At 32.8% G+C, this 21,356-nt stretch overlaps 3 protein-coding genes across 4 annotated transcripts; 1 reads left to right on the top strand and 2 right to left on the bottom strand.

Annotated features, from left to right (window-relative positions):
- Positions 1–3,552: 3,552 nt before the first annotated feature.
- On the top strand, positions 3,553–7,887 carry LOC140879514 (glucomannan 4-beta-mannosyltransferase 2-like). Its single transcript, XM_073283258.1, has 9 exons — positions 3,553–4,296; positions 4,393–4,491; positions 4,836–5,088; positions 5,925–6,035; positions 6,213–6,349; positions 6,445–6,558; positions 6,662–6,861; positions 7,020–7,223; positions 7,334–7,887. The coding sequence occupies exons 1-9, from the start codon at positions 3,967–3,969 to the stop codon at positions 7,494–7,496; spliced, it is 1,611 nt and encodes a 536-aa protein (XP_073139359.1). The 5' UTR covers positions 3,553–3,966; the 3' UTR covers positions 7,497–7,887.
- Positions 7,888–10,916: 3,029 nt separating this feature from the next.
- LOC140883947 (histone deacetylase HDT1-like) lies at positions 10,917–13,632 on the bottom strand. 2 transcript variants are annotated; one of them, XM_073290572.1, is made up of 8 exons: positions 13,493–13,632; positions 12,808–12,878; positions 12,511–12,727; positions 12,191–12,235; positions 11,919–12,073; positions 11,754–11,807; positions 11,591–11,675; positions 10,917–11,420 (listed from the first exon to the last, which is right to left on the bottom strand). In XM_073290572.1, the coding sequence occupies exons 1-8, from the start codon at positions 13,503–13,505 to the stop codon at positions 11,287–11,289; spliced, it is 774 nt and encodes a 257-aa protein (XP_073146673.1). In that variant the 5' UTR covers positions 13,506–13,632; the 3' UTR covers positions 10,917–11,286. The 2 variants fall into 2 exon arrangements, with proteins under 2 accessions (XP_073146673.1, XP_073146672.1); XM_073290571.1 differs by having other exon boundaries at positions 11,591–11,684.
- A 2,768-nt stretch (positions 13,633–16,400) lies between these two features.
- Positions 16,401–19,770, bottom strand: LOC140884392 (histone deacetylase HDT1-like). Its single transcript, XM_073291130.1, has 7 exons — positions 19,661–19,770; positions 18,976–19,046; positions 18,679–18,895; positions 18,106–18,245; positions 17,937–17,990; positions 17,778–17,867; positions 16,401–16,829 (listed from the first exon to the last, which is right to left on the bottom strand). Exons 1-7 carry the CDS (start codon positions 19,671–19,673, stop codon positions 16,803–16,805), a joined length of 612 nt encoding a protein of 203 aa, XP_073147231.1. The 5' UTR covers positions 19,674–19,770; the 3' UTR covers positions 16,401–16,802.
- Between the last annotated feature and the right edge of the window lie 1,586 nt (positions 19,771–21,356).

The following is a 21,356-nucleotide window of genomic DNA, read 5'->3' on the forward strand; positions in this document are numbered from 1 at the left end:
AAAATAATAATAATAATAATAATAATAATAAGCAAATACAAAAAATAGATGTAATAAATATGTTTATCGTATCTTTCTACCTCAACATCAATCTAGATTAAGCGATCCTAAAAAACTCTAGAGAAAAAGACACCATTTACACATAAACAAATATCAAATCTCACCGAAAAAATCGCAATGAGGATAGAATCATTAGATATTTATATTTATATTTAAAAAATTAATTTTCCATATTTCATGAGAAAAAAGAGCTATAATGCTCATAATCATATATTTTTTCAACCTTTCTCGTTTTTGATTTAAAAATCTAATTAAAAAAATAAATCAATCGAATCAAATATTAATTATTTTTTTAATTTTTGGGTTGTGGAGGAAATCATTTTCTCAAACAGATAAACAAGAAACATTCCAAAAGTTGAAATAATTAAAAAATTCTAATTAAAGTCCTCGATTTTTTATTTTTGATTTTGTTTGTTTTTTTTAAAAAAATATGAACACATTTATTCTATTAACATACCAAAATTATAAAATTAGGTGACATTCCAAGTCGTATGATCATCTTTCAAATTGAAAATCATCGAAATTTATTGTCTAGTCATTAATTTTCGACAAAAATTAGATATTCCGATTAAAATAGGACCAATATAGCCAAAATTTAAAAGTTAGAGGACTAATACAAAACTTTGTATAGTTAAAGGACTAAAAGATAAAACAAGTAAAATTAGAGGATCAATATAGACAAAATTTAAAATTAGATGACTAATACAGAACTTTGACTAGTTACATGACTAAAATAGAAAACAAGTAAAATTAGAGGACTAAAATGGTTTTTTTTCCTATGGGCATATCTATATATATTTGAGATAAATAAAAAAGAAAATGTGTCGTGTATAATTGAAAGGGAGGGAGTACCAAATTACTCCGTGTATTGGCACATCAAATAGCCCAAATTCCAAAAAAACTAGTTTCGGCCATATAAGTGCACATAAAAATCTGGAACATATAGTAATTTCCTTTTGATTTGAGAATGGCCTATTTTGCTTTGGCATACCGCATATTAAAAGCATTAAGCCACCAATGTATTTTTATTAATTTCCAGCGGAAATTCTTCCGGAATTCCCATAAGGCAACGATAATACGAAACATTGATATATAATAATTATATAAATTAGAAGATAATTCGTCTCAACACACTAGAGATGACCCACGAAAGAGACATTTTAAAGGTTTATTGCATGCCAATAGCAAATCTCGCAATTTTGTGCGCGCAATTTTGCTATTTGCTTTTGACTAAACCTGAAAAACAAATAAAAGAATTGCAACCTCGAGCATGATATTCGTCTGCTCGAATTTATTGACCTGCTTTTTGGACTTCGTGTTCTTCAACCAAAATCAACTCCCTATAAATTAAGTACACGTAACACCTATTCAAATTAATGTTTGAGTAGATGAAGTAGGTAAATCATATATTGACAAATGATCACGAGTTCGATTTTTCTTACATCACATTCTCGAACGACTCTGCGCACACAACTTGTTCAATGCGATTTAAGTGGCTAACGTAGTTTGTCGATATTGAATCAGCATGATAGTTTACACGGTGCACACCGAACACGTCATTTAAAAAAAAATGTGTGTAGCACCTCAATTACTTCAAAGTATTTGTTTTGAGTAATTACTTTACATTGTAAATAAATATGGTAATTTTTCCACAGAATGTAAAAGTTATTTTCAAAATATTATACAGTTTTTTCCTAATATCAAAAGCACATACTTATATACTAGATTAAACCAAGATGAGTACTTGGAATTTGGATATTGTCGGCACTTTCTCTCGATCATCATTTGAGCCTGTCTGCTTTTGGGTTTTGGCCTTGCTTACTATCAATTATTGTTTTATCAAAATTCGGATCCCATTTTCCCATAAAGAAAAAAAACCCGGATCCGGAAGGAGGAGCAACTGCAAGTTTGACCCACTTATGTTTTTTTTTTTCTTTATTATTATTTTTTTCGTGTGAAGAGTTTCTTGGCCAGTCATTAAAGGTCGAATTGAGCATAATTCATTCATGCATATTATTTATTAAAATATATTAATCATATTTACTATTTTTACTATATTATTAAGTTTGAAACATCTAAAATGATTAATTTCGGTGTCATTGTATTTTTTTTATAATCCAAAAACCTGTCAAATCCTAATTTTCTTTTATAAAAAATATCACTAAACCTATTTTAATAAATCTGCTTATCTTTATCTTTATCTTTATATTCTAAACAAAAATCTCTATATATTTATCTACATTTTGAATTTTCAAATTAAATAATCATATTATTCATACCATAAAAAAGTTGATAATCCCTCCGTCTCAAATACATAGTCTTATTTTTTTTTTCACATAGATTAAGAAAAAATTATTGGGGAATTAAATTTTATACAAACTTTTTATTTTATCCCTATTTAATATATTAAAAAAATGATTGCACAATTTTCAAGGTGTAGTTAATAGAGGTATATTAGTAAAAGAGCGTAAAAAAAATATTACTAAATATGATATATGACTATATATTTGGGACAAATAAAAAAGGAAACGTTGACTATATAATTAAGACGAAAGGAGTACAATTTTTAATATAAATATCTTGAATTTTAAAAAAATTTATTTGACACAAAAATTTTAACAAAATATACATGTATTGCGTGCAAAGAAACACCAAAGCTAATAAAGAACAACTACTGTTGTAAACGAATTCTCTAGGGAATACAAATGGAGGTGATTGATAAATGTAAAATGTTATATATATATATATATATATATATATATATATATATAAATAAAGAGTGTTACAAATTGTGTTACAAAATCCATTTGAACTTATAAAATTATCCTTATATTTTATTTGAAAAAAATCTTTCAAAATTATATTTAAGATAATTTTTTAATTTGAAATGTACTTTGTAACCTAACGTGTAATATCGTTTGTACATGTATCATAATGTTAAATGAATTAAGGGGTGTTTAATGTTTTCTTATACATAAATTTTAAATTTTTATTATTTTACGATTGGAATTATCTTTTTCACTTATATTAAGTGCTTGCGCACTTCGAGGATGAATATTTTTCTTCAAACCCTTGTCATTCCCAAAATTTGTAATGCAAATGGGAGTCCTAGACTCCTAGTAGACTATGGTCGCATAATTTATTTCATCTAAAATATACACATATTTCAAGAATTCCATATTTGCCCCGGAACTGAAAATCATCGAATCCAATCAAAAAAATTTCAAGTAAACTACATATACAAAAAATTTCAAATCTCAAATCGAAATTCCAATACTTCCAAATAAGAATTAATGTTAGACCGTTGGCTCAAAATTTTGAAAATGAAGAAGAAAAACAATAAGTAATAATAATCAAAGAAAAGAAAGAAAGAAAGAGTCAAAAATTTATGCCACTAACTAATACATTTTCTTTTTTTGCACTTAAAAAAAGACTCACCAATTGGCAACAGTAAAGTCTAAATCAAACAGAATAATGACTATAAAAAAAACCTCTTGGTTTCTCCCACACTTGCTCCCCCATTACTCACTTGCTCCACTCTCTCCAACTCCTCCCCCCTTCTCTTCTCTTTTATCTGCTCACGATGCTACAGTGAATTCATTAAGCATTCATTGCCTCAAAACATAGAGCAGAAACAGCGCCTGAGTGCAAGAGAAGGGGTGTGTGAACGACCCTTTAAACCAGCCTCGGTTTTTCGAAAATCTTGAGTCATTTGTTTAGCCAAGTTCCCATTGTTTTCGAATCTTTTCTTGGCAACAAGCTAGCAGATCTATAGGTTTATTTTGATATATAGGCATATAGAACAGAGAGATTGCAAAACAGAGCATTCCCTTCTTTTCTTTTTCTACTACATTCCCCTGTTTCTTGATTTTTGGAAAACTGCAAAAAAAAAAAAAAAAAAAGAAAATGGCTGAAGTCTCCGAGAACAGTTTTATACCAGAATCTATACCGGGATACACGGCAGACATGGCGGGCCAGATTGGTCTTTTGTGGGAGCTAATCAAAGCGCCATTGATTGTTCCATTGCTGAGAATCTCTGTGTACATGTGCTTAGCAATGTCGATCATGGTATTCATGGAGAGGCTTTATATGGGAGTCGTCATCATTCTCGTGAAGATTTTCTGGAAAAAGCCCGAGAAAAGATACAAATGGGAGTCGATGAAAGATGATTTGGAGATGGGAAATGGCGCTTTCCCTATGGTTCTTGTTCAGATCCCCATGTTCAACGAAAAAGAGGCGAGTCTCTGGCTTCTTGACTCTGTGATTTCTTCCCACAAAGAGGGAAAAAAAAAAGTGACATTTGTCTGTTTTCTTGTGTCTGTTTTGGTTCAGGTTTACAAGATCTCCATTGGTGCTGCGTGTAATCTTTCATGGCCTGCTGACAGGCTGGTGATTCAAGTTCTGGACGATTCCACTGATCTTCTCATCAAGGTACAAAATTTACATTTACATGTAATGATGCACATTTACCATGTACCGATATGATAGTATTATTATAAGAATTTTTTGGGGGGCCTCTGCAAAGGTTGGATTGGAATTGGACCACATTAATTGAATTGAAAAGAGGCATTCATATATTATGAGATGGAAGTTTACATTTTTAAGAAATCATGTTACAAATCTTCTTTTTGGATGATTTGGGTGTCAAAATTGAAATGCTATTTGAGTAGATGATTAGTTGTCATCAACTGATCCGTTAAACATACATAAAGCAACAGCCGTCATGTGGTAAAAAAAGGGTTTTGAAGTGAATTAAACGTTTTTAATTTGTGTAGGATATGGTAGAGAAAGAATGCATAAGGTGGGCGAGTAAAGGCATTAATATCAGATACCAAATCAGAGAGACAAGGGGAGGTTACAAAGCCGGAGCGCTCAAAGAAGGATTGAAACACGATTACGTCAAAGAATGCGACTACGTCGTCATTTTCGACGCTGATTTCCGACCCGAACCCGACTTTCTCCGACGATCCGTTCCTTTCCTGATTCACAACCCCGATGTCGCTCTTGTGCAAGGCCGTTGGAGGTTCGGTAAGCATCGAATATATGATCTATATCACGTAAATATATGATATTTAATTTAATATAAACTTTATATTAGTATAGTTGTTTAGATTGGTGAATAGTTTTTTTCTACTAAAACGTGACATTGGAGATGTTTTTCCCTCCATTTGCTTTAAACATGCATGAGTGTCGGTGATGGCAACATGCAAGAACATTGTGTCGGTGGACTTATATCAAATTCTAACTCTTAATATTAGTTTCATGCATTATTGAAATTCATTTATAATTTGCGTGGGTTGCTTCTTGTTAATGATATTTGTCCGAGACCTTAAAAGCAAGTGGGATCTATATATTTAGCTTGACTGACGGAGTGGGGCCGTTATCATCTGAGACCTTTAGTTTGTCTAATTGGCGCCACACATCACGGCGTCAGGACCCAACTCCCTTCAATTTGGCGGATTTTTATTGTTTTTATTTATTTTTCCAATATGAATTAATTAATAAGCCAAACTAATTTTATTTATTTTAATATGGTGTAACGTATATGAAATTATTTTGTGATTATTGGTGAATAAAAAAGTTAAAGCTGGTCAAAAGGGTCAACGATGGCCACCTGTTTGGGAAACTGTTCAGTGCCGACAATATTTTTGTATCGCATCTTTGGGTTTTTCTAACTGTAAAGTCACGTGCTGTCAGAAAAACTCGCTTGCTCATGTTTGGAACATAACATGGGTCACGCATTCGTACACAAAAAAGAAGATCCCCAATTTATACGTTTCTTGAAATTTTGGATCATCTTTTTTTCTTTCTTCCTTTTTTTGAAAAGAATGTGAAATGTAAGTTTTTGTGGGTAAATTTTGCAGTGAATTCGGACGAATGCTTGTTGACTAGAATGCAAGAGATGTCTTTGGACTACCATTTTACAGTTGAGCAAGAAGTGGGATCATCCACTCATGCCTTCTTTGGCTTTAATGGTATAACTCAAATATTATTACAATAATAATGCATGCTTAATATGATGATGATTGATTCAAGAAATGGATTTAATTAGACTTTACTTCATTAAAGTTATGCATGTCACGAGAACTTGATTGATTTACAAACATAATGACAGTGGGATAATTTAAAAATTTTGAACGATCATTGTGTAGGAACTGGAGGAATATGGAGGATTTCGGCGATAAACGAGGCGGGAGGGTGGAAAGATAGAACCACGGTGGAAGACATGGATCTTGCTATTAGAGCTGGTCTCAAGGGTTGGAAATTTGTCTACTTGGGAGACCTCCAGGTATCATAACGAATCGATTTCGCATTTTTTTTCTTCTTGTTTTTCGATCCGTACTTGAATTTTTAACATTTTTAATGTGTGTGTGATTATTATAGGTTAAAAGTGAGCTTCCTAGTACTTTTAAAGCCTTCAGATTCCAGCAGCACAGATGGTCGTGTGGTCCAGCAAATTTATTCAGAAAAATGCTGCTAGATATTGTATTGAACAAGGTGATTTGTTTTGCAATAATCTGTACTTAAATCGACGTTTTTGGCGAAACAATACTGCTTGGACAAAAACTTACCCTTTTGTTGTTGTGGTAATCCTTTGCAGAAAGTTTCTTTGTACAAGAAGTTTTATGTGATCTATAGCTTTTTCTTTGTCCGAAAGCTCGTCGCCCACTTCTTCACGTTCTTCTTTTACTGCGTGGTTTTGCCATTGTCAATTCTAGTTCCGGAAGTCGACGTCCCTAAATGGGGAGCCATTTACATTCCATGCATCATAACGGCCCTCAACTCCGTCGGAACTCCAAGGTATATATACATCTATATGCAAAGCAAAAATAGAAATTATGAAGTGTTGAAGAAGTTTGGAGGCTAGTTTTTGAGCTAGCGTAGTAAATTTATCTAAACTGCTATAGGTTAATGTGAGCATGCCTTTGCCTTATTCATCAAACTTGGGTGATTTTCAGGTCATTCCATTTGCTGTTCTATTGGGTTCTTTTCGAGAACGTGATGTCGTTTCACCGGACCAAGGCCACGTTCATCGGGTTATTGGAGGCAAAGCGAGTTAATGAATGGGTTGTCACTGAAAAACTTGGCGATGCACTTAAGAACAAATCCCATAGTAAAACAGTTGCACCAAAGAAACAGCTGTTAAAATTTCTCGGAGACAGGTAAAACATATCTTGAAACTTCAGATCAGACTGTTGTTCCTCTTGGAGTAGACTCTACTCCCCTGTTGATCGAATCCCACTTGCTTATGTATGTTTTGTCTCTCCTGCAGAATACAGCTGCACGAACTGGGATTCGCGGTGTTTCTTTTCATCTGCGGGTGCTACGACTTCTTGTATGGAAAGAACTGCTATTTCATATACTTGTTCCTTCAAGTCATCACTTTCACCATTGCGGGATTCGGGTACATTGGCACCATAGTCCCAAGTTCTTGACAGCAGAGTACTATTGTCTTCTCGACTCAGCTTTTCACTGTATCTCAATTCTACACAAGATTTGTGCTTTTCTTGGACCAAAAGCCGGCCCCGGTCCTATATATATCCTTTAGGACAAAAACTTAAATATTTATTTAGTGTAATAGAAAACGCAAGGTTTTCGTTTCACTCAGATGTCTATTGCTGCTCGAGGCCAAAAACAAATGGCAGAAGATCCAGCAAGTTATGCATTCAAGAAAAGATTGGAGGAGCATAAAGATCATATAAGTAGTGTTTTATATATATATATGTAAGTTCAATTTTTTTCCTTTTCAGATTATAGTGTTTGTAGTTTTTGTGTGAAATTCTGTTTCGGTTTTGTCAATTTATTGCACAACTGAAAGCTTTTTTTTCCCTGAGCTTTTATAGAAATAAGATAAGACGGTGGCCATAATAAAATTGGCCCTAATTTTTATGGTAAAGGTCCGTGAAAATTGGTCATATTGTAATTTTACTCTCATCTTTTACTGAGCTCATATATTGTTATCTTTCAAAATATGGATCAAGGTTTATTTGTACATGTGGGTAAATCTCAAATGCTAGGGGTGATTCTCTTTTGTGTTTTTGTTAAAATGTTCGCGTGAACATCGTGCTGGAAAAAAAAATTCATGCGGACTCCGCCTATAATTTTTCTTTATCATTTAGCGAGATGTTCGCGCGAACATCTGAAAAAAAAGATAGGGAGTGTTTCACCCGATATAGCATAGAATCACCTCAAATGCTAGACCTGTGTTTTAGATACAAGATATTCTTTTAGAAATTGTTATGTTTAATTTAATTTGATATAATTAATTATTCTTATTCACAAAAATCACTCTTATGGCAACTACCTAAATCATTTAATTATGTGTGAATTGCTCTTTACAAAAAAACATCCGTTAACAACAATCATTATCATGATTTATGAACGTGACATTAATTAACACAATGACTTGTATCCAATCAAGAATAAAAACAAGCTTGAATGCTATGAATGTTGCATTATAGGAGTACGAGAAACTGCCTCAAGAATACGACATCGCATTCTTCTCCTCATTTATCGTTGTAGGGACACATGTTCCCACCTCAAGCATCAAATTGCCACATTCAAATTTGAAAAAAATAAATAAAAAATTGCCACAGAAAAAAAAAAAAAACACACACACACACACACAACCTCACGTTTCCGTCCATGGATGTCAATCGAGATACAATGTCATAAATTTTAAATTCATCTCTAATTTATATGTTCGTATATAATAATAAAATTATAATCGAAATTAATGAATTTCAATTCTATCCCTCTAATGCAGCCTAATGTTATATAAGCAGCCACCAAAATAATATAATTTATTATTCACTGCCCAAGAGAAAGAATGGAATTATTAGAATATTTACAACCAAGAAAGAATGTCGGCATATTGATTTAGCAGAAATTAGTGCGACAATGATTTTAATTGTATGGCCACTGAAAAATTTGATATCGATAATTTATTAATTCGGGAAGCAAAATGTTTGATGAATAGAGAAAATCACGGGTTTAATTATTCTGAGAAGTATCACGTGAAGCTAGCCAAGTGGTCCAAGCCAAATTTATGGAGCTTGTGGACACACAACTTATCATTCACACAGAATTTCGTTAGTTCAAGTGTCGCCACACCTATGTGCTGTCTCGTAGTTAATTTCAATTGCAAACTTGTCCCTCCTATACTCTTCCATTATTTTATTTTATTTTTTATTCCAACTCTTCCATTTTTGCAAATATTTAAAGCTGTGACACACGATCGTATTAGTATGTTATAAGAGTAGGTACGCGAGACGGACGGGTCGTCCTGGTTTATATTTGTAATGATAAGTATGTACTTTTGACATAAACAATTGTACGTTTTTCATTAGTCTGGAATTATGATCAGGGATCGTTATCACAAATTGATCCGTGAGACGTTTTTATAAAAAATTTTATAATATAATTACGTATGTATGTGTACAATCCAACGATAAAGAAATTTCAACTTCTCTCGCATTAAATTGTGTGGGAACATTGAAACCCCGAATGTGCATGCATGCCACACTTTTCATGACAGATCCCCAAAAAAAAAAAACCGTTGTAAATATATTGAACAAAACTAAGTGTATTGTTTTTCTTTCTTTTTTATTTTTCATTTTTTTAATATATGAGAACCCGCAGCCGCTACTTTTCGGTGTGTAATTGGTAAACCTTTGGACTAACGCAATACCCTGCAAACTACGCTAGCCAGATAAACCACACTAGACAAACCCTGTGTGACAGGCTAGTTCAAGAAAGTGTTGGTATGGGAAATTGAACTCACGACCTCTGGCCAAGAGTTCACTTACTCCACAACTTGGACACCCATTTGGGGCTTCTTTCTTTTTTTATTGTATGATTGAAAACAGCTCTTATTTTCTTTCCTTGCCTTTTATAATTTATATTGTCCCCCCTTCGTCGCAGTAATTTAAATTACATGTGATAACCGTGTATTCTTTTAGTGAAACAGTTGGGCAATATTTTTAAATCTAAAGCCCAAGGGTTTGCGTACCTCGAAGAGAGTCGGCCCAATAGTGTAATACAATTTCAATAACCCCAGAGGAGGAGGATGCGCTCATGTCTTACCTAGGGGTTTGGTTTGGTTTTTGAATTGTTGATGATTTGGTTTGCAACTTCACAAAAATTGATAAATATAAATGATTTGGTTTGAATTTATATCAAAATCGAATACCCTATGTTTATCATGTTGAATATTTTTCAGTAGACGAATATAGTGCGTTTGAGAGGTCGATGCTAATGTTAAAACATCAAGCACAAAATCTTTTACATGCATTATGTGAACATAATATATGAAACTCTCATAAAGACATTAGCTAGCAAATCATGCTACTCAAGTAAACCAAACTAGACCGACCTTATTTGACAAAATCACCCGAAAAAATATTGATAGAAGCAAGCAAACCCGTGACATTAATCAAGTGTCCGCCTAATTGGTTCTTAAATTATATTGAGAAGCATTTCTCATCGCAGGCCATAAATAAGCTTTTGAGGAAATTGTCCCCAAAAGGTAGGTACGAATTAGGGTTCTATCGGAAGATTGAAGCTTGAGTGCGTTTAATGTTTCACAAAGGCCATTTTTATTTTATATTTGTAAATGTGCAAGAATGGTAATATTAAGGTTATTTGCATTCTCCTTCTACTTTGACACTTACCTCCCTAAGAGAGAAAATTACATGTCGAGATCCGAGGATCGTATGTATCAAATACACGTGTAATGCAAGTGAAAGTAAATTATCCAATAATATGAGAGGTGAATGTAATTTTCCTCCCATGCAATCCATATGACACATGCCTCCAAGCACCTAATTGAAATTATAGGTTTTGAGGAATCGAAAAAATTCAACTCATTCCAGCCTCCATGGCTACCTCTCTAGAAATATATTGCCTTTAACGAAAATAAACAAGCATAAGAATCCATAAGTAAAAACGAAATAGTAGTACTTCATGGTGGATTTTCCCAAAAATGTAACAAGGTGAAGAAGAATCTCGATTCCTGTTACAAATCCACCATGTTGGAGGTAACAAACATTCATAATTTCAAAAAAATTTAAACCAAAACATCAATGACCCATATTTCTTGTAGTATATGCACCAGATAAAAACATATCACCATTCTGCGGTGCAACTGCAGAATGAACAGGAGTACTCTTTAAAAGGGAGGACCTAAATGCAGAAGAAGTGACAGTATAGAAGAGGGAAATGGCATTATGGCTTCCTTAATTTGCGAGGCATTTGGCCATTTGACTTCTTGTTATTTTCATTTGACTTGTTGCTGGCTGGACCTTTTCCGACTTGTTTTGAAGGCGAAGGAATAGAATTATTGACGGTCTTCTTGTTACCTACACAAAATATTTACTTAGTACTGTGTATATCTTTGATAGACACAATTGTGTAATTCATAATAGAGGACAGGTATAAGTTAGGTATATGTTTTGAACTAAATCAAGTTCAAGACACCTTAAATGACCCTGTTTTACAGCAAAAACACTAAAAGGGTAAAAGTTGAAACCTGTATTGTTAGGAGTAGAAGTTTTAGCTTTCTTGTCAAAAACAGGAGCTTCACGTGCAGAATCAGCTGGTCTTTTCTTGGTCTGCTGCTCCTTCTATGTAAAGAGAAATCAGCCAAAACTTCATATTTATATCAATCATGGCAGAGATTCGAGAGCTGGTACCTTTCGCGGTTCTTCTTCGCTGGAAAAACTCCCATCCGTATCATCTTCAGAATCCTGAACAACAACTCACAGAGTGAACAATGGATTGTTTACAATAATACTACTGACTATGAAAAAGGAGTACGCTAATGCGTGATGTCAAAAAAAGCAAATAACAAAACATACTTCTTCAGAGTCATCAGAATCAAATTCACTGTCATCAGATTCACTGTCATCATCATCTTCATCGGAAACAGGTTGCTCATCTTTCTTGTTTCCAGCTTTGGCAGCATCAGCAGTTTTAGCAACCTTCACATCCCCAAAATTTTGCTTTATATTTCCTAAAATTTTGAAACAACAAAACAATGGAGCCATCATTCCTAGGATAAGTTATTCTATTAAAAACTGTACAGCCTTTCTAAGGGAGGAGTCCATAGGGAGCGAGAGAGAAAGATCACCATATTGACGTGCATCCACTTGTCCATATGAGAAATCTTCCTCGTCTAAATACAAAGAACAATTGCATTATATATAGCTCAGATAAAGAGGCTTAAGAATAATTTAATTTCTCTTCAAATCCCAAACACTAATTTATGCACGAGATAGTTTCTTGCAGTATATAGTTAAAAATGCACCAACACAAAACAGAAATTGAATAGAGATAGGATGAATAGAATTAGGGAAAACAATCAAAGCAAGAAGAGACACCTTAAAACAGCGTTTGACAGCTCACACAAAGAATAGCAATAACATAACATAAATGGGACAAAGAATGCACCTGAATCTTGATCATCCGCAATATAACCCAAGACGTACACGCTACCGTTTTTCCAGTCGTGTGATAGCTCAAATTCTCTCTCAATTACCAAGTCAAGCATCATTTGAGTTCTTTCTACTGCTGAAAGAGATCCCAAAACTAAGGTCTTACCATCAATCTTCAGAAGAAGTGGAACATACTTGGCTCCTTTCACATCCTTCACCTCACCCAATGCAGCCTGGAAACATTTGTCAAATCAGTCAACAATTCCAAACTTACAATGAAAGGCAACTTTATGTAGAAAGAAACAACTCTCACCTGGGAGATATGTATCAACTTGCCCGGCTCAGGTTGCACCTTAAGTGGTTCACCAGATTTGACTTCAACTCCTTGGAGTTGCAAAAAGACAACAAATTAGAAAAATCACATTGAAAATAGGAAGGAAAAAAAAAAGTAACAAATAATAATAAGGATATATAAACTAAATGATCCAGAACACAATGAATACGAGATAAGATATTTGGAAACTTTTGACAGTCGTTTTCAAAACAGGACCTTCACCCTTTCTCATCAAAACTTGCTACATGTAGATTCAATTCAAAGCATAAATCCAGATATTTGGAAATGGGAAAAAAACCAAAAGAAGAGAACTATGCACAGGCAGATAGAAGAAAATTAATTTATTTTTAAAAAAAACACTGAAATAACAAAACTTATAGCTCTTCCGAACCAGAATTATTTCAACCACAAAGAATGCCATCAACTTGACACGGCTTTAATATTTCGATACATACCAAAAAAACTTCGAAGCAAGGGAACACGTTCTCATATTCCATATAAATTTGAATATCATATAAAAACAAGACAAATATTTAACCCTACAAATTTTCCCGCAACTGTAATTCGAAACTGGAAACACAATCAACAAATAATGTTTGAACGTAGCAGTGAACAAAATACAAGTTAGTGTAAGCTCATTCAAATCAAAGAACCAAGAGCTTACCCCAGAACGCCATTGAAACCAGGCAGAAAACGAGGAAGCTAGTGGAGAGGAAGGGGAAGGAGAATTTTTGGAGTTTGAAAGAGGCGGAGCAAGGGCACGAGGGTTTTAGTGGGGGTTTTATAACAAACGATGCAAGGGTTTGCGACGGCACCACGATTTGCCTTTTTTCGAAGGGGAATATTTTATTTGGGCTGTGTTTTTCATATCGATAGGCTTTTTAGTTGGGCTTGTTCAGGCCCGTTGCGGGATATAAAATAAAGTTCTATATTTTTTAGAACACACTGCGTACGTTGATCCGAAACACAAAATATTTGGTTGACGGTCGTTGCTTGCACCGGACACATTTTTTATTTATTAATTATTGCAAAGATTGTAATATAATTTTAGTCATATGATATAATATTATAAAATTAACTCAAATTAACAAATATTAATCGATACATTTCGTTGATGATTTGTAGTTCATTTGACACCAAATTTTGAGACAAGGTATCGGATTCGAGACTCAATTACACCAATCCATGTCTCCAATTCAAAAACAAATCAATACTTTTCTACTTTTCGTGTTGTTTTACGAGAAAACGATTAAAGTCATTATCTCGGGTTATCAAAATAAAATAAGTTTACAATTTTATACAAATGAAAACTTCAAGAGACCTTATAAGGCTAAGGTTGAGGCTTTGAGTCATATGGTCTCAGGTTCGATTTTCGCTGATTGCGGGTAGATTTCCTAATTTATTGCGGGTAGATTTCAATTTCAGAGATAAACTAAAACGAAGCAAAGAGTGTTAGAGAAGGCCGAAAAGATGTCCCGACATAATCCCTTCCAACGCTCAAGTAAAGAGGAGTTGGCACCCCTCAAAATTTGTCATGGATTTTCATTGTTCACAAGTTTTAACATTTTTTTTCAAAAACTTATTTACTATAACACAATGTATTAATTTTGAATCAAATAACTCTCGACTTTAAGAATAACTGGCTTGCATGGAAAAGAGTTCAAAAATATTATTCGGAGATATATACTGTATAATTTAATAGTAATACACAAATAGAAGAATCAGATTACTATGCTACACAGTGGTGCAATGTTTCGATAATAAAGGAACAAATTAATGTGAATAAAATCGACTTACTTTAGATGAATCATTTATATGTTTCGAATTAGTGTCTTTCGATTTTGTTGTGTTCGTGATTTGGTGCATCCATCTAATGGTTATCAATTTGGAGAAAATCGTTTTCAAATATTGTTTTAGAAGATTTAAAAAGAGATATGATGAATCTCATTAGATTTTAATGGGTAGATTACAAGAGGGACCAAATTGGGATAATTACAACACATTGGGGGATATTTTTGGCAGTTTGAACAGAAGAGAGACTATTTTGGGAACAATGAGAAACAAAAAAAATCAAAATGTGTATTAACTCATTTCAGAAGCTTCTAGAAAGTGACGAGTTGTATCTCCGTTATTTTTAAACGAAAAGATTACGGCAGAGACCAAATTGAGAATAAGTATGAAACATCACGGATCATTTTAGCAGCCCGAAAAGAAGATAACTATTTTGGAAAAGCGACAAACAAAAATGACCAAAATGAATATTAACCCAATATTTTATATATTTTTTGATTTTAATTATAATATATATATATATATATACATATATGTATATATATATATATGAGTTTTGTTATGTTGCCCTTCAATCATACCCAACTCTGTGTCCACCATGTACAATAAGTGAGTTGACTTGTACTGGTGAGCACAGAGTTGGGCATGGTTGATGGACAACATAACAAAACAATATATACATATACATACATATATATATATATATATATATATATAGAGTTTCTTTCAAGTGCCCACCTACCATGCCCACCACAATGCCCACCAATGATGTGGCACTATTCTATTGGACCTACAGTTTATCACATCTTTATCACATCCAATATAATAGTGTCACATCATTGATAGGCATAGTGGTGTGCATAGTAGGTGGGCACTTGAATATATATATATATATATATATATATTGTTGTCTATATTATTGGGGCTCTAGTCAAGTTGAATTTTTTAGTTTTATTAATAGTTATAATATATATTTAGTCTTAGTTTAGATTAAACAACACAAGTTGGCCCCGACAAAGCAAATTTTGGTATATGGATAACAGCCAAAATAATCCCGTAAGTTTGCTTGTTTTGTGATTTGGTCCTGTAAGTATTCAATTTTGGGTTTTGGTCATGTAAGTTTAGTTATATTTTGGTTTTTAGTCCTTTTTCATTTAAGCAATGTTTTTATAACAGAACCGATGATCAAACCGATCTAACTTTAAAAAAATGGTTCAATTGGTCGGTATAGTCCGGTTTTGAAAACATAACATTTAATTGTTGATGCCACAACACACACATCATTATTATATTTCTCAATGCCACTTAAACATTTTTAGCTGTCACGTTAGCATTTTTTGATGTCACATCAACACTCTATGAAAAAAGGACTAAAAACCAATTATAACTTAACTTATAGGACCAAAACCCAAAATTAAATACTTACAGGACCAAAACACAAAATGAACAAACTTACAGGACCATTTTAACTATATTCCCAATAAATTATTTGAAGTTGTGTCATATCATAAACATGATTGTACTTGAAAATGAACCATAAAAAATGGATGGAAAGTTCTACAAAAACACAGCGTTTCATTGTGATTCGAGGCCCCTACCCATTGGCCACCACTTTACTTTGCGGCAAGAACCAATATAGCAAATTATTAAGCTCTGTTATTAATGGTTAAAGAGGAATAACCCGCTTTGTTTTACAATCAATATCTTTGATTAACAAATGATTTCTAGTGAAATGGAAGAGACAAAGTGGTAATACACATACCCACTCATGAAATGAACTAATCTGTAAAGCCTCAGCAAATATATCCACACCTCCATGTTAGCTCAAATGCAAAAGAACCGAAAGAAGAATAATTTTGAGGGACAAAGGAAAAGGTATGATGTACTGAATTGAAATCAATAGCAACAATAGACAATAATAATTAGTAGGACACTATGAATGACATAAGATCAATCTACTTTCCTAAAGCTTGGGTCGCCTCCACTTAATAAGCTCTCCAAACCCCATACAGCTGTGAATTTCTCTTGACTGGGGAAATGAGCATTTTCTTGTTTCGCTAACATAACTTCGAAACCCTTCTTCACCAGCTTTTCAAGTGTATACCGAAAATCTGTATCCCCTGAGATAAGCAGGTATGCAGATGGTGGAGGATTTTCATGTCCCCATTTTATAATGTCCGCAATCATCCGCATGGGAGTTGCATCTTTCCCTATATTATATTAAACATTAAAAATAAATAAACATTATTATCAAATCAAAATCTACTAAAAAAAATAATCATAGCAGGAGGTACGTGGAAAAACGGCAATCCGTTGGAGTCAAGGACCCGATGCAAATTGAAGAACTTTGTGGTATCTCCGTAAACATATATGGTAATCTCCCCATGAAAACCTATTTTTTTTAAAGCTAGCTTGATATTACAACTAATATTGTCGGACTCTTTCATGTCATCGGAGATAGCACAGTTCTCAATATCCCACCATACTGATACTTTGGCAGATATCTCTGACATCCTTCCTTTATCTCAACTCAAAAATAATAGTGTCAAAAAAATTAGTAAAAGGCAAACTATTCTGCTCATGTGAAGATAGTTTTAATTTTAAGCAAGTAAAATATTTGACGATTTCTGCTGATGTGACGATAGTTTTTTTTGGTTATGTGACGATTTCAATTCTATGAACTTCAAAACTATCCACAAACAAGTTGATTTGAAATTATAGTCTTTCAAATATTTCATCCAAATTCTGCCACACATTACCAATTTTTTTTTTTTTGAATTTTTTGTAATTGAGTAAATATGAAGTTAGTCTAAGTAAAATAACAAGAACACGGATGTTTTAAATAAAATATAAAAATAAGAAATTCATATATAAGGTAAAAAACATCAAATTCAAGAGCCAACCTCATCCCCCTCTTCTTTATTTGCTTTCTTTTTATCAAGAAAATCGAAAACTAGCACTAGAGAATGTAAAAATTCAGCAAACGTGTTCTTAATCAAATTAATTATGTGAAAATTAAAGTTTAAATGTGTTCTTAGTCAAGTTAATTTTGTAACTCACAAAAGCTAATTGATTTCATGTAGATCTAAATATCTAATAGACATTGCTCAAATGGCCCTGTTTTACAGCAAAAACACTAAAAGGGTAAAAGTTGAAACCTGTTTGTTAGGAGTAGAAGTTTTAGCTTTCTTGTCAACAACAGGAGCTTCTCGAGCAGAATCAGCTGGTCTTTTCTTGGTCTGCTGCTCCTATGTAAAGAGAAATCAACCAAAAATTCATATTTATATCAATCATGGCAGAGATTCAAGAGCTGGTACCTTTGGCGGTTCTTCTTCGCTGGAAAAACTCCCATCCGTATAATCTTCAGAATCCTGAACACCAACTCACAGAGTAAACAATGGATTGTTTACAATAATACTATTGACTTTGAAAAAGGAGAGAATAGGCTAATGCGTGATGTCAAAAAAAGCAAATAACAAAACATACTTCTTCAGAGTCATCAGAATCAGATTCACTGTCATCCTCATCTTCATGGGAAACAGGTTGCTCCTCTTTCTTGTTTCCAGCTTTGGCAGCGTCAGCAGTTTTAGCAACCTTCACATCCCCAAGATTTTGCTTCATCTTGCCTAAAATTTTGAACAACACAAACAATGGAGCCATCATTCCTAGGATAAATTATTCTATCAAAACTGTACAGCCTTTCTAAGGGAGGAATCATAGGGAGTGGGAGAGAAAGATCACCATATTAACGTGCATCCACTTGTTCATATGAGAAATCTTCCTCGTCTAGATACAAAGAACAACTGCATTATATATAGCTAAAATAAAGATGCTTAAGAATACTTTAATTTCTCTTCAAATCCCAAACACTAATTTATGCACGAGATAGTTTCTTGCAGTATAGTTAAAAATGCACCAACACAATACAGAAATTGAATAGAGATAGGATGAATAGAATTAGGGAAAACAATCAAAGCAAGAAGAGACACCTTAAAACAGCGTTTGACAGCTCACTCAAAGAATAGCAATAACATAACATAAATGGGACAAAGAATGCACCTGAAGTTTGATCGTCCGCAATATAACCCAAGACGTACACACTACCGTTTTTCCAGTCGTGTGATAGCTCAAATTCTCTCTCAATTACCAAGTCAAGCATCATTTGAGTTCTTTCTTCTGCTGAAAGAGATCCCAAAACTAAGGTCTTACCATCAATCTTCAGAAGAAGGGGAACATACTTGGCTCCTTCCACATCCTTCACCTCCCCCAATGCAGCCTGGAAACATTTGTCAAATCAGTCAACAATTACAAACTTACAATGAAAGGCAACTTTATGTAGAAAGAAACAACTCTCACCTGGGAGATATGTATCAACTTGCCCGGCTCAGGTTGCACCTTAAGTGGTTCACCAGATTTGACTTCAACTCCTTGGAGTTGCAAAAAGCCAACAAATTAGAAAAATCACATTGAAAATAGGAAGAAAAAAAAAGTAACAAATAATAATAAGGATATATAAACTAAATGATCCAGAACACAATGAATACGAGATACGATATTTGGAAACTTTTGACAGTCGTTTTCAAAACAGGACCTTCACCCTTTCTCATCAAAACTTGCTACATGTAGATTCAACTTCAAAGCATACATCCAGATATTTGGAAATGGGAAAAAAAACCAAAAGAAAGAGAACTATGCATAGGCAGATAGAAGGAAATTAATTTATTTAAAAAAAATACTTAAATAACAAAACTTATATAGCTCTTCCGAACCAGAATTATTTCAACCACAAAGAATGTCATCAACTTGACACAGCTTTAATATTTCGAAACATACCAAAAAAACTTGGAAGCAAGGGAACACATACTCAAATTCAATATAAATATGAATATCATATAAAAAAAGACAAATATCTAACCCTACAAATTTTCCCGCAACTGTAATTCGAAACTGGAAACACAATCAACAGATAATGTTTGAACATATAAGTGAACAAAAGACAAGTTAGTGTAAGCTCATTAAAATCAAAGAACCAAGAGCTTACCCCAGAACTCCATTGAAACAAGGAAGCTCGTGGAGCGGAAGGGGAAGGAAAATTTTTTGAGTTTGAAAAAGGATACGAAGGTTTTAGTGCGGGGTTTATAACAAACGATGCAAGGGTCTGCGGCACAACGATTTGCCAGAAGGCCATAAATCCCGGTTCAGTACTAAATATTTGGACGTTTTCGGTTTGGTTCTAAATATTTTTTAAAAGTTTTTTGTTCAGTTCTAAATGTTTATACGTTTCCGGTTTGATTCTAAATATTTCCTAAAAGTTTTCGGTTCAATCTTAAATATTTTTACATTGCCGATTTTGTGCCAAATATTTTTCAAAATTTCCCGGTTTGATCCTTCCATCTACTCGTGTGTTAAAACTTAAATCGCGTACTGTTATATCATTTATGATTGAGTTTTATATTATTTATTATATATTTAATATTAAACAAGTTGTAAATAAAACACAAATTTATATGAGTTTTTATCCAAATTTAAATCAATTTTACACAATATTCAAAATGAAAATATTAAATTCATGATGCTACAAAATAAAAACTTAAATAAAATAAACAAAACTTAAGGAATTAAAATTTAAAGATGTTATTTCACATTTCTATTAATTTTGTTATATTTTCATTCATGATACTTGCACATTTAAGAAAAAATTTGGAGGTTGGAAAAAAATATATATCTTTTTAAAACTCTTTTTATAATTTAAATAATTAGTATTTGAGAAAAATTTACTATTAAATAAAACTTAATTTCATATCACTACTTTAACGGTAGTCAAATAATTCATTATATTTTCTCAATTGTTAACCATAAGTATTCTTCTCTTGAAAAATTTATTGAAAATTTCAAATATTTTGTGAAATAAGTAATACTAGTTATTTGCTAAAACATTTGTTTATTTGTTTGTGGTTGATAATGTTTTTAACTATAAGATTGCACCGTTCAATTATTTTTTTATTTCATAATTTTATTTTGCATAATTTATTATTATTATTATTATTATTATTATTATTATTATTATTATTATTATTATTACCTTCTATTTTATTTAACTTTTTCTTTTGTTTGTAAGTTTTTTTATCACGCTTTGTTTGTAGATGGAAGGACCAAACCAAAAAATTTTGAAAAATATTTAGGACGAAATCTGGAACGTAAAACATTTAGGACTGAACTGAAAATATTTGGGACCAAACCGAAAACATAAAAACATTTAGGACTGAATCGGGAATTTTTGGAAAACATTTGGGACCAAACCGGAAACGTTCAAACATTTAGAACTGAACCGGAAATATGTTCAAACATTTAGGAGTGAACCGATATTTTTCCCGAGCTATTTCAAAGGAGAATATTTTTATTTGGGCTGTGTTTTTCATATCGATAGGTTTTTTAGTTGGGCTTGTTCAGGCCCGTTTCGGGATATAAAATAAAGTTCTATATTTTTGAGAAAACACTGCGTGTCATATAATATAATATTATAAAATTAACTCAAATTAACAAATATTAATCGATACATTTCGTTCATGATTTGTAGTTCATTTCACACCAAGTTTTGAGACAAGATATTGGATTCGAGACTCAATTACACCAATCTCCGTCTCCAATTCAAAAACAAATCAATACTTTTCTACTTTTTGGATTGTTTTACAAAAAAAACGATAAAAGTCATTATCTCGGATTGTCAAAATAAAATA

This window comes from Henckelia pumila, chromosome 2 (assembly GCF_033568475.1).
Source record: "Henckelia pumila isolate YLH828 chromosome 2, ASM3356847v2, whole genome shotgun sequence".
Classification (NCBI taxonomy): Eukaryota; Viridiplantae; Streptophyta; class Magnoliopsida; order Lamiales; family Gesneriaceae; genus Henckelia; species Henckelia pumila.

What these genes read in the sequence shown, in the direction of transcription:
- LOC140884392 (XM_073291130.1), bottom strand. An exon ending in ATTCTGATGACTCTGAAGAA is followed by an intron (nt 17,991 to 18,105) that starts GTATGTTTTGTT and finishes GTTGGTGTTCAG; the next exon opens with GATTCTGAAGATTATACGGA. An exon ending in GCGAAGAAGAACCGCCAAAG is followed by an intron (nt 17,868 to 17,936) that starts GTACCAGCTCTT and finishes CTCTTTACATAG; the next exon opens with GAGCAGCAGACCAAGAAAAG.
- LOC140879514 (XM_073283258.1), top strand. Translation starts at nt 3,967, where the DNA reads ATGGCTGAAGTCTCCGAGAACAGTTTTATACCAGAATCTATACCGGGA. An exon ending in AACTCCGTCGGAACTCCAAG is followed by an intron (nt 6,862 to 7,019) that starts GTATATATACAT and finishes GGTGATTTTCAG; the next exon opens with GTCATTCCATTTGCTGTTCT. An exon ending in TTAAAATTTCTCGGAGACAG is followed by an intron (nt 7,224 to 7,333) that starts GTAAAACATATC and finishes TCTCTCCTGCAG; the next exon opens with AATACAGCTGCACGAACTGG.
- LOC140883947 (XM_073290571.1), bottom strand. An exon ending in TGCGGATGATCAAGATTCAG is followed by an intron (nt 12,236 to 12,510) that starts GTGCATTCTTTG and finishes CTTTGTATTTAG; the next exon opens with ACGAGGAAGATTTCTCATAT. An exon ending in GCGAAGAAGAACCGCGAAAG is followed by an intron (nt 11,685 to 11,753) that starts GTACCAGCTCTC and finishes CTCTTTACATAG; the next exon opens with AAGGAGCAGCAGACCAAGAA.